This window comes from Zea mays, chromosome 8 (genome assembly GCF_902167145.1).
Source record: "Zea mays cultivar B73 chromosome 8, Zm-B73-REFERENCE-NAM-5.0, whole genome shotgun sequence".
In the NCBI taxonomy this organism is placed as follows: Eukaryota; Viridiplantae; Streptophyta; class Magnoliopsida; order Poales; family Poaceae; genus Zea; species Zea mays.
In genome coordinates, this window is record NC_050103.1 from 170,356,277 (window position 1) to 170,368,862 (window position 12,586).

Consider the following 12,586-nt stretch of genomic DNA (forward strand, 5'->3'; position numbering starts at 1 on the left):
CGTGTCAGCTTATATCCGTTTTAAACCGTTTGAAATTCAATAAATCCAAAAAACATATTAACTAAGAGAATATTCCTACCATTTTCTCCACAGCCACGTGACCAGTTTCACAGACTCACAGCTCAAGGAGGTATTTAATTTGCCAATTTTGCACCTCACCCAATAACTGTCGTACATATAATATAGTCTAACATCCAAGTTTCGAAAAGAAGGCACTAAAATTAATTTAGGATGTTATTAACCAAAAATCATTCTTCAACACATTCTTAAACGAGGTATCTAAATATTCCAACTTCTTAAATATTCATATTTAGTCTCTAGACTTAGGGACCTCTTGTGCACTCCTTATAGCCTATTTCGTACGTCAATCATACCGTAAAATCATTTACCAGCCACGAGTGATGGACTTTGAATAATTGAAGCCGTGGAAAGAATGAATTTAAAATTCTCGTTGGCCAAGTTTGAAGATGACTTTTTTCAAAAAAAAGAGAAAAACGACCAACCTGTGATTCATACAAAACGAAAATATTAATAAAGAGAATAACGATGATTATTGAACTTTATCGTACAAATGAAATCAAATTTAAAGCTGCAAGTACAAATGAAAATTCGAGCAAATAATTGAGAACTATTTACTAACCTAATAATTGAGGACTATTTATCGTACAAATGAAAATTCGAGCTAGAATACTTTAAATATATTTACTAACCTAATAAGTGAGAACTATTTGGAGACCAAGGTTGATTTTATTCCCAAACGAGGTGTTTGGTTCGAGGAATGAACTAATCCATTATCATTTCACTCTTCATTTTTTATTTGGTTTGAAGAATGAAATGAGTTGATCTATCACCACCTCATTCCTCATAGTTATTTAGCTAGTATTAATATGAGAAATGTGGTCATCCCACCAAATTTGAGAAATTAATCCATGATGCACAACCTTATTTTTGATGCAGTGATTCCTTAAATCAAGCAACCCCAATATGTATCTACCAATTTGCTGAATCTAAAGAGGTGTTTAGTTTCTAGGTACTAATTTGTAGTCACTTTATTTTGTTCTATTTTAGGTTCTTAAATTTGTAAATTTAAACTCTATATTGATTTCAATATTTGACAATTTAAAAATTAAATTAAAATAAAATAGAGGGACTTAAAATTAATCCATAGAAACTAAACACCCATCAGTTTATAATCTTTTTTTTTAGAAACTACTGGACGCGTGTCGCCTGGAAAAGGATTCCGCACAATCACAGGAGTGAGAGCACGAAACCTGTGCCATATTTTTTTTGTCTTCGATTTGCAGCTCCAAGCAGCAGAGCTGCAGAGAGGCGTCAGCGGAGCACAAGCTGGCGTCCAAGCAAAGCCCGCTGAAGTGTCCCCCCCTGCCTTTCTTCTCTCCTTCACTCTCTCGTTCGTGGCGACGCTTGTGCGACCACTCACCGTAGCCCGCTCGACGCCAGTTATTCGCCGTGCAGCTCGCCGGCGACGAGCACCCTCCAGGTATGCCCGCCTCTTCTCTTCCCTTCCCGCCTTGCGAAACCGAGCGTTCGAACCCTAACATGCGCTATTTGGCATTCTTACTCGGATCTGATCTAATTGACTAATTACAAGCGTAAACATGTCTTCTGCCAGCTAACTTCGATTATTTTTGCTAAAAAAATGTCTTTTTCCTGGGCTCGTCCCTGCTCAGCCTAAGGAGGGGAGCCGGAGATGTTCTACTCGCAGTTCATCTTGGCCAAGAAGGGCCCCCTCGGGACCATATGGATTGCCGCACACTTGGAGCGGAAGCTGCGCAAGAACCAGGTCGCGGACACGGACATCGGCGTCTCAGTAGGTGGGTGGCCTTGCTTACGCTTTCAGCAATTTGATTTCGATCTAGGGTTTGCGCTTTACTGTTAGGTCTGTGCGAGTTGTGGCTTGACCTGTAGGATGGTAAAGTGTTGTTTTGCTAATGCTCGTCAGTCTTGTAGCTGCACAGAACCAAAAAAAATGCTAAATTTAGGTCATTTATGTTTTTTTCTGTATCTGTCCCCGCTGGCTATAGCGTATGTAATACTACCTCCAGCCAAGAAAACTTGATGTTTATACAAGGAAAAGAAGAAAGCGAGCTGTGCAGCTTGTCTGATAAATGTTTACATAACTGTAATATAAGAATTCTAGCTCTTCTAGATATGTCCAGTGTTAAATAACTTCTACCTGCTACTATCAGAGGCGTAAACAAATAACCTTTTTTTAGCTTTCAATGGGCTATTCATTTTTTAAGAATTCTAGCTCCTCTAGTTATGTCCAGTGTTAAATTATTACTCAGTAGATTTGGCTTTCATTGTTCTATTGCCTGCTAGGGTTAAAAGCGCCGATGGCTTTTTTGCTCAATTATGTTGGTTGTTGCTGAGCCGAAGGGGTGTCTGATTTTACTACAGTTTTTTTTTTGCATTAGTTTTGTCCTATTGGGAGTACTTCTTAGGTAAAGCTTATTGCAACAAGCCCCCCTGCCACATTGCATTTAAGAAGACCTTTTCACACAGGTTCAGAAAACCCCCGAACCCTGTCCCACCCATACACAACAGCACCGTAGTCCACGTGAGAACAACCGGGACCGGGCCTTAGACCCGTGCTTTGGCGTGGGTGGGACATATGAGGGGATGGCAATCGGGCGGGTAGGACACAGATATATGGTTTGCGAACCCATAGCCGTGATACAAAACTCAACCCATACCCGCCGGGTATCTGCTACCCGATGGATATCCGTTACCCGCCTGCCCACTACAATTTTAACATTCAACACCAAACAACAATTTTATCACATTTCAAAATCTTTACCATACCAGCAACCTCAAACGATAATTTCAGCACCAAACAAGATGTCATGGACGGAAATTGAAAAAAATGGGAATGTAGGATAATGTATTGAATTTGGATGGTCCACGTGTCAGATAACCTCATAACCATTGGGTAACAGGTATGGATACTAGATATCCATATTCCATACCCACGAAAAAATTATCCACGGATACTTTATTATATCCATACCCGTATCCCTGGATAGCAAATTCCACAATACCCATGTCCAATGGATATATCTGCGGTTATCCATTGTTGTGGGATAGACGAGGGGATTTTTTTTACCCTAGCCTGAAATTCGCTCCAACGGGGAGTCGAACTCAGGACCTAAGGAGTGCTACTTAGACCACTCAACCAACTCAGCTAGAGGCCCTTTTGCTACTCTTCCGCATAAATGCTAAGCTCTATCTGTTGAGCTGCGATGTAATATTGGAAAAATAGCTCTTTTTAGTGGCAGATGAAATATATCCATTGATCTCTGTGCTGCACATGCCTCATTGATTTTTTTCGCTATTTGCCCCAATATTCTCTTGTTGAGTTGACCTGTTAAGCTAGGGTTATAATAGTTGAGACAGGCAATATTGACAGTGACATCATTACACATTCCTTTTACTATATGTGATATTATGTTGTGTATTTTTTTAGACCATGCATAAATTAATCTTTACCATCTGGCAATATCATCCATGCTTTATAGAAAACATACAAAGTTGCAAACATGTACCACAGAAAGCAAAGCATACTCAAGGTCTGTATGTAGAAGAAGATTTTAAGAGAATTTCAGCCTACATCACATCACATGTCATAAATTATGGAGATCTCTAAATTAGGTGAGTATGAGAAACTACCTGCCTGAAGTCCAACGCTACGGGTTATGCCTCCTGGAAAAAACCACTTACAGAAAGTCATTATCTGCTTGGTAGTTCTGATTTGTTGTATTATGACGCGGTGAAATTGCTACTATTTTCTTCCTGTTATTTTCTGGGAGGCCTGACCAGTTGTTAATTATGTTGGGTTAGGGTAGTAACAATTTCATGGCAGCCAACCATATGCCATATTATATTATGTTGTACAATCTTTTTGCACCTAGCATAAACTGATGTCTCTTAGCTATTTCATCTGTTTATTGGGAAACATGCAACCATGTTATTACTGAAAGCAAAATTACACAAATTCTCTATGTAGAAAAACTGTAGATATCGTAGCTTATATCACCTCACATTCCATAATTAGGTTACCAATTACCATATATTAGCAGGAGGTTCAACAACATGAATTACATCTTAAGGAAAAAGATTGCTTAGAGAAAATACAGACCGCTATGATTTATTAGTGTCACTTCATCTTCCCTCTAAATGTAAAAATGCCTCTTCTGTCCTATGTTTTTTTGGGATTAGGCTTAATTTCGCCATCTTATTTTCTTATTGCTTGCATGAATTTCAGGAAGCCTGTGTATGTCTTGTACTCTTGTTATCGTTATTAGTGGGACAGCTGTCATAAGCATTGATGTGGTGTTTGGTTCATCATATTTGCTCCGTCATTAATTCACACTGCTAATAGATCACACTACTTTGCATTTGGTTGGGCCAACGGCCAACAATGTAACTGGTAGCAGCAGGATCAGATACAGGCTATACAAAGTTGATACCACTCAACCCTGATACTTGACCATCTAGAAGGTCATATGACATTGTGTAGAATTTAATAATAGTATTCGTGTTTGGCCTAACAATTCTGCACTGTACATTTTCTAAAATTCAGAGCTGAAAATCAATGGTTGCTATCCTTGCAGATTCCATCATATTCCCTGACGTTCCAATCGCACTTCGGTTATCAAGTCATCTTATGTTAGGCGTGGTCAGAATCTATTCTCGGAAGGTCAACTACCTATTCCATGACTGCAGCGAAGCTTTGCTGAAGATAAAACAAGCTTTCAGGTCCACTGCTGTTGATCTACCTCCTGAGGAGTCAACTGCTCCATATCACTCTATAACTCTGCCTGAGACATTCGATCTTGATGATTTTGAACTGCCAGAAGCTGTGTTTCAAGGGTAAAGCTGCAGCCTCTGTTTAATAAGTTCACTATTTAGTAATGCTCTGTTCAGTTTTTTCTGAACACTTTTTGCTTTGATCCAGCGATACTGATCATCATGTGAGCACAAAAGAGCAGATCACTTTGCAAGACAACCCAGAGAAAACAGGATATTCAACATCCCAGTTTGGCCTAGATGGTTGGTCCTGTGTCTGTCCACATATTGTCTGACTTCATTTCTTTAATAACATTCTAACAATGGTAAAGTATTAAATGTGCAGAAAGATTTGGTGATGGCAGTTCATCACATATTGGCTTGGACTTGGAGGAGGTAAATATTTTACTTTTCTCCATTTTTGCTCTTGGAATAATTTTCTCTATGTTATGCTCTTATTGCATGATGTTACTATGCTCTATCTAATAGCGGACTTAACAATTTATGAAGTTGAGGTAATTTGTGATTTTTCTTCATTGTAAGTTAGAATAAATGAAAAGGTCCTATCTGTATTGATAGTTTATCTTATTTAGATAGAAGAGTGGCCTGACTTTATGATACCAGCATTAAACTTTCTGACTAAAGGGGTGTTTGGCTCCACCCAGGCACCCAACTAATGTTTAGTCCCTGTAACATAGAATGTTTGAATGATAATTACGGGTATTAAATATAGTTTAATTATAAAATTAATTACACTGTTGAAGACTGAAAGACGATACAAATTTATTAACTAAGCCTATATTTAATATTTATAATTGATATTCAAACATATGATGTGACACGAACTAAACTTTAGTCAGGGGAACCAAACACCCCTAAGAGCTGATTATATTTTTCTGTTGTCAGGAATTAATTCTGAACAAGGACCACTCAATTCATCTCGAGTCTGATGATGGGTAAAGTTGCCTCCTTTTTTTTTTGAATATGGTCTTTCTTATCATCTCTTGGACATTTGATTTAACTTTTTTTTTGTCTGGCTGTAACAATCTGTGTATTTTTTACATCCAAAGTTTTGACTCCCTGGTTCTCCGAGAATGATTATAAGTTTATCTATGCTGCAAAACTAGGATTGTGAAGTTCAATGATATTTTCAGAATACCAGCTATCTTTGTTTAGTAACTTCTATTTAGAAATCCTTTTTTTGTCAGAATACCAGCTATCTGCGTGTAGTAACTGTACATTTGAAATTAGGTGATGTTGCATTGTTGCCCTTTTGATCATGTTTTGCTGAAGTTACACTGGTTTCATCTTTCTTTGTTTGTGCCTTCAGTATTATTATTCAAGGTCGGTCATCGGTCCCTTCTACTGATATGGAGATTGATGATAACAAAAGTACAAACATAACAGCTGAAGGATACAGCAACATGGACGGTGGGCCTTCTAGTCATGTAAAGTTAGGTCCACTGAATGCAGATGACCTAGGAGGAAACAGTATCCGTAACTGGACTGGTTACAATGTACAGACTCCTGATTTGAATGATATATTATTGCATAATAATGAGGATATTGCAGGCCCATCAACTTCGTACTATCAACCTAGCCCATTTACTTGTGATGAACCTGCATCACCAGAGTTCATTAGCGCTCAGGCCCCAGCTACACCTGGTTTAATGGAAGAGACAGTTCCTTCCAGAGTCCATGAAAGTCCTGTTCTGAGTCCACAGAGAAAGGCATCACCATCAACTAATGATGAAACTGCAAAGGCTGACACTCCTGCTGCACCAGCCTCAGATTTTCTCCATTCAGCTACAGGAAATGCCAGTGATGTGGTGGGTGCTGAGATGACAGAACTTGGATTGGCGAAACCGGTGCAAGTTGAGTCTTCTGTTGTGCAGGACTCTGATGCATCGGTGCAACAGCACACAAGTGAGGGTTTACCATCCCAGGGTCAAGCTTCACACTTGGAAGCTGCTGCTGATAAGTTGGTCGGCTCTGATGGTATAGCTGCATCGGTTGATGAAACGGTAACTGTCAATGCAACCATTGAAGATGTACCTTTGGCTGTAAATGATTCAGAGCCATGTGTTGATGGTTCTGCTGGACCATCTGTGGTGAACCTGGTACAGATGGATGGTCCATTATTTGATGCACAAGGTAATCATTTGATATCCTTTGTTGGTTTTTATTTTCCCCATGCCATGGTCACTGACAGCCAGGGTTAGAGATCATGTAACTTTTCTACTATTTTTATTTAGGTACAGTACTAAGTGCAGATTTTCAACATGAAGTCCAAGCAATGCAACAAGTAGTGGCATCTAACGATAGACTGAATGAACTATCAACTTCAGAATTTGCCGAGCCTGAGAAAATGCTGACAGCTCCGAATGCTGAATTCAATCATGCGATTGACTTGGGGCAGATAACTGCGGAAAAAGGAACAATTGAATCTGATGGAAGTAACATAATAGGCAGCCTAACAAGCAGAAAAAGACACCTGGAATATAGCTTACCAGCTTTAGAGAGTGAGACCACTAAAAAGTTGCCTAGCCGACCACATGTTAAAAGAACCAATGATTTTGTTCCTCATGATGATGATATACTGGCATCTATTTTAGGTATGTATAACTTATAAACTGCATTTCTGTCGCCTGGATTTAGTGTGTTTACCTAATCACTTGACTTTGCATTAGTCGGTAGGACCCCTGGGTTCACACTTGATTCAACACCACTACCACCAAGGGAATCATCTCTGAAACGCCCAAGGTTGGGGTCGAAGATGGGTACACTCAAGAGAAAAGTGCAGATAGATGATGCCATGGTCCTGCATGCTGAGTATGTATTTGCTTTATAACTGTCAAATGAGTTTTTTATGTGAACAAGGATCTGCTTGTTTTCCTAAGCTTATTCTTTGCTGAATTCTTACTGCCTCTTTTTTATCCTGTCTGGATATGAAATCCCTATCTCCATAGCCCCTTAAGGGCCTTAACTTCTTGTCATGTGGTTGTAATGCCAACCTGAACCAGGCTCTTATGTAGAGATGCTGAATGCGTCTCTGCAAGCAATTAATGAATGCTTTCCAAAATAACTTCTGGTGTGAGTATACTTGCTGACCGTCTTTTCTTTCTCCAGTACTATACGGCAACAGTTGATCAATACTGAGGATATACGGCGCATTCGTAAAAAGGCTCCATGCACTCGTTCCGAAATATGGATGATTGAGAAAGGTTCACTGGAAGATGATTTATTCCACGAGCCCATCTTTTCCTGTAAGTTTCTTGTGTTGTCTTTGTTTTTCTGGTTTCTATTTCTGCATGCCGTGACAAATCAAAAGTTAGAAAAAAAAAGAAAGTTGGAAGCATTTTGAGAGATGATTGGTTGATTTTTGTCTCTACAAGGCCTATCTGAGGAGCTAAACAATTTACACAATCGGACATATGAGACTATTGTACACCCTGCTGTTCAGAGAATGGAACTACATGGTCAATTAGACATGCCTGAAACAATACCAGAATATAGAAATATTGCTGGGTTTGGTTCTGCTACTATTGATGGCCCACTTCACATACCAGATGGGATTCAATCAGATGCCATGTTGTCAGGCGCAAATGTTGCATATGGCGCTACAGCTGCTTTTGGTTTGCAAATTCCTCCTGACTACCAGGTTAACCGTGCATCTAATGATTTTGTTGTCGGCACTCAGCTTCAAGAGGTGGCTAAACCTTTTATTGGTAATGAGCACGAAGTGGCACCTCCTGACAGAGAGCATGCTCAAGTAGATACATTGTATAGTGACCGTTTTCAAGGTGTTCCATCTGATTTGCAGAGGAGTAATGATGCAAATGTTTCTAGTCAAGATGTGGTTCTAGATAACTCTGGCCAAGCTTGTGCTCATGCAGTGGACGGCATGACAAGGGAGTTTAATCATTTTGTTCATAGAGACGCTAATCTTTTTGGGAGTACTGAGGTCCCTGCTTCTGAGATTACTGGGGTGGAATATAATCAAGATGCCTCTGGTTTTCCTCGACAAACAGAGGATGACAACACGGTGGAGTATAATCAAGATGCCTCTGGTTTTCCTCGACCAACGGAGGGTGGGAATGCGGTGGAGTATAATCAAGATGTCTCTGGTTTTCCTCGACCAACAGAGGATGGAAAAACGGTGGAGTATAATCAAGATGCCTCTGGTTTTCCTCGACCAACAGAGGATGAAAACACGGTGGAGTATAATCAAGATGCCTCTGGTTTTCCTCAGCCAACCGAGGATGAAAACACGGTGGAGTATAATCAAGATGCCTCTGGTTTTCCTCGGCCAACGGAGGATGAAAATGCCGCGTCTGCTACGGGAGATAATTCTGGCTTCCAAGAAAACAACACGGGTTCTCATATGGATCTGGATATGATGAATGACTATGAAGTGAAGGAATGCAACGTGAGTCCATTTTACACACACTCAAAATTTGCAGATGCCATGAGAACCTTTTAATTGCTTACTACATCATGCTTTTCCTGGCCTTCCCATTCCAATACTTGCTGTAGAACTAGTTGCACTGTTTTGTGCAGTTACATCAAGGCCATATTAATAATTAGTCTCCTGTTTTCCGTTTACAGGATTTTGGGAGTGCGATTCATGGCGTTGATACAGGTAGTTTATCCACTCTGATGTGCTCTGATGTGTATGTCCTACGTGTACGGATAGGAGATTCCGAGTGGCACCTAGGACGTTTCTTTTTCACTTATACACAATCAATCCTGCGGACGATAATTACATCCTGGGTTTATTAGAACACAGCAAACGTTTCCCCAACCAGCGCGTGCTAAGTCTTCGTTGGTCCTGTGCTGTGACAGAGCTAGCACAAGCCCTTTCCCACCGTCTGACTGACCTTGTGCCGTTCCAGATTTTCTGAACTATGGTGACGACGACAACGACGACGACTTCGTCGACGCCGACGAGCCAAATCCCAGTGAGTTCCAGTCTCTCGACAACAGCGGCTGGTCTTCTCGCACCAGGTACAGAGAGAGAGAGAGAGAGAGAGCTGCACGAGATTATCCAGTATGTCCAGGGCCTTGCTCCAACATTCTTATGGTCTCCTCCGTTCAGGGGTGTCGCGAGATATCTCAAGACTCTGTTCGACGAGGAGTCCGGTCTGGGGAGGAAGAGCGTCGCCATCGACCATCTGGTGCGCGGGAAGACGCGGAAGGAAGCGTCGAGGATGTTCTTCGAGACCTTGGTACGCCGATTGATTTTTTTCGCGGTTCTGCGCCGAGCTAGCCTCCCAGGGCATCGCAGTGCCACAACTAGCTTGCTATATGTTTGTTTCACCCCCATGCATGCAGGTGCTGACGACGAAGGACTACATCAGCGTGGACCAACCGAACCCCTTCGACTTTGTGAGCGTGAAGCCAGGCCCGAAGCTGCTCATGTCAGAGTTCTAGTTCAACAAAGTCAGCGTACCCTGGCGCGATACATTCCCTCTTACCATTGTATCCATCATCACACCGACCAACAACAACACCGCAGATATCCCCCCCCCCCTCCTCTTCCAAAACCATTTTTGTGTATGTTGTTGCAGTTCCCCTCCCCTGTAGCATCTGGTGCGCTGATCCGTTGTTGTTGCCAGGGCGTCTGTCCGAGTAGGATGGTGGTTGTGTTGTACCGTCGGCTATCCAACAGTATATAGTAGTAGTATGATTTTAGCGACACTCGGTGAAGCCCGCCATGTAATCTGCTAGGGTTCATGCTCCCCTAAGTTACTGTCGCTTTAGACTGGCTAAAGCCCGTAGAGGAATTGTATACGAGAAGGACAGGGACAGCCCGAGATGATGAATGATGTATTGATGTGCCTGTTGACTATGTGAGGACTGACGGTTTTAACTCAATAATTCAAGTGACCTTTCCTGTGAACCATGAATCCATGCCGGATATGAGGTAAAGATGAGGAATGGCCTCGTACATCCGTGCCTTTCGCGATGAAAGAAAGTGGCTTGTGATTTGTTTTCCCGTTACAGGCCGATGGGCGATGGTGGCCCAGGGAAGAAGAGACGAGAGCAGGAGAGGAACGAGAAGAGAAGGCGAGAAATCGGTAGAGGACGACGAGTGGCTGGCAAGAGGATCATGTCGTCACGGTCACGGTTGGACGGCGCCGATGGCTCGACAAAGGGGGGGAGGGGGGTAGGGAAAGCGACAACCACGACGGCGCGCAGAGGAGAAGTCGGTGCCGGAATCATTCGGCGACAGCGTTCCTGTGGCGCGTGGTCGATCGTATCTATCGGACGGTGGGTGCACTGTGGTTGCTCGTGCGGCTGCTCCTTCCTGCCACTCCCGGATGTGACGACGGCTGCCTCGTCGTACGTAAAAAAGTGCAAACGCTACTGGCGCCATCGCTGTGCACAGTGCAGCCGAGTGACAATGCCTGCACCAGGACAAGGGATTGGCAAACCTGGCTCTCGAGTCCCTACTAGACCTGACTGGCTGGCCTCCGTACAGGACATCCGGTGTCGGTGCCGTTGGCAGTGGTAGTCCTTGCTGCTTGCTAGGCAACTTCAAGTATATGGTCGTATCTGCGGATTTGGTTTTGGCTCTGGAACTCCTCATCTATGAACGTTCATAAGCATCCGACTGCGTTCTGCAGTGAAGCTGGGCACGTTTTTTTTCATATACTTAATTTAATATTCTTATTAAATTAAATAATGCTCGCATGCCATGTGCTGGCTGCTGCTACTCCTGCTCTGCCGCTGCCACCGTACTACTTACTACTGGGGCCACCGTACTACTTACTACTGGGGGCATTCCTCGCCTCGTTAATTGCCCAATCATCCGAGGCGAAGTAGCAGATGGCACAGGGCCACAGGGGCAGTAGTAGGTAACGGGGGTGAAGGCGTGAAGCTGAGGCAGGCTGGAGGAGAGAGGAGACCGGAGCTGGAGGAGACGGTCGGTTCGGCGGTCGACGTCACGGGCTCACGGTCACGGCCATCCACTACGGCCAAATTCAGAGTCGTCCTTCGTGGAGGACGGGAGGTGGGAGGGACCCCAAGACAGCAGAGAGAGGCAGAGCCTGGGTCTGCATGCAAAAGCTGGCACGGAAAGGTTCCGAAGCATATCGACTCCGCTGTCAGTTGTGCGCATGTACCTAGGGATATCGAAAAAGACATCTACAATAATTCTGTTTTCGGGCTCCTATTTTCTCGAGATATTTCAATTTTATCAAGGGAAAAATAAACTTTTAGGAAAATGAAAATCTTTTAGAAAAATAGGGTTACCAAACTAGTTTTATAGCTGACACGGTGTATTGCCTAATTTTGAAGTAACTAACTATTCTTCGTCATTCGTACTATATATTTTAACTGTCTGCTACTGCGTGTCACGTTACTTGTACCTACGTGCATTCTTTGGGACGGATACGTTACGCGGTGTCCGATCAGATGAAATAGTGTAAAAGCCGCATCCGCAACCGGATTAAACCTGCAGCGGGTGATAGAACAAAGTGAAGTGAAGATCTAGGTGACTAGGTAGGTGGCGATCATATGCAATGCAGTTCCACGCGCGTGTTGATGGACGGTCACGGAACACGTACGGTACGGTGTGGATCTTGTTAAGAATTAATTCAACGGTGATCTCGTCTTTATGAAAAGACACCCGTTCAGGAAAAGGTACAACCGTTCGTCGCCAGGATGCATGAAGCAAAGGACTCCGGGAAATAGAGATAGTTAGTGATTAGGTGTCTGTTAGAAAAGGTGTCTGTTAGTGAAAAGTTGTAACTCTTTCTCTCTCTCTGTAATC

At 42.6% G+C, this 12,586-nt stretch overlaps 1 protein-coding gene across 2 annotated transcripts; it reads left to right on the forward strand.

Moving 5' to 3' along the window:
• Positions 1 to 1,304: 1,304 nt before the first annotated feature.
• Positions 1,305 to 10,711, forward strand: LOC103636402 (uncharacterized). 2 transcript variants are annotated; one of them, XM_008658759.4, is made up of 16 exons: positions 1,305 to 1,501; positions 1,692 to 1,835; positions 3,540 to 3,672; positions 4,635 to 4,893; positions 4,979 to 5,073; positions 5,156 to 5,205; positions 5,716 to 5,765; positions 6,140 to 6,963; positions 7,065 to 7,424; positions 7,500 to 7,641; positions 7,939 to 8,075; positions 8,205 to 9,238; positions 9,418 to 9,451; positions 9,705 to 9,816; positions 9,908 to 10,037; positions 10,144 to 10,711. In XM_008658759.4, exons 3-16 carry the CDS (start codon positions 3,654 to 3,656, stop codon positions 10,240 to 10,242), a joined length of 3,345 nt encoding a protein of 1,114 aa, XP_008656981.1. In that variant the 5' UTR covers positions 1,305 to 1,501; positions 1,692 to 1,835; positions 3,540 to 3,653; the 3' UTR covers positions 10,243 to 10,711. The 2 variants fall into 2 exon arrangements, with proteins under 2 accessions (XP_008656981.1, XP_023156685.1); XM_023300917.2 differs by lacking the exon at positions 3,540 to 3,672 and having other exon boundaries at positions 7,071 to 7,424.
• The last annotated feature ends 1,875 nt before the right edge of the window (positions 10,712 to 12,586 follow it).

Excerpts from the sequence above, each read along its gene's own strand:
- LOC103636402 (XM_023300917.2), top strand. The coding sequence starts at position 1,712 with ATGTTCTACTCGCAGTTCATCTTGGCCAAGAAGGGCCCCCTCGGGACC. Across the intron at positions 5,766-6,139 it reads CATCTCGAGTCTGATGATGG|TATTATTATTCAAGGTCGGT; the intron begins GTAAAGTTGCCT and ends TTGTGCCTTCAG. Across the intron at positions 8,076-8,204 it reads CCACGAGCCCATCTTTTCCT|GCCTATCTGAGGAGCTAAAC; the intron begins GTAAGTTTCTTG and ends TGTCTCTACAAG.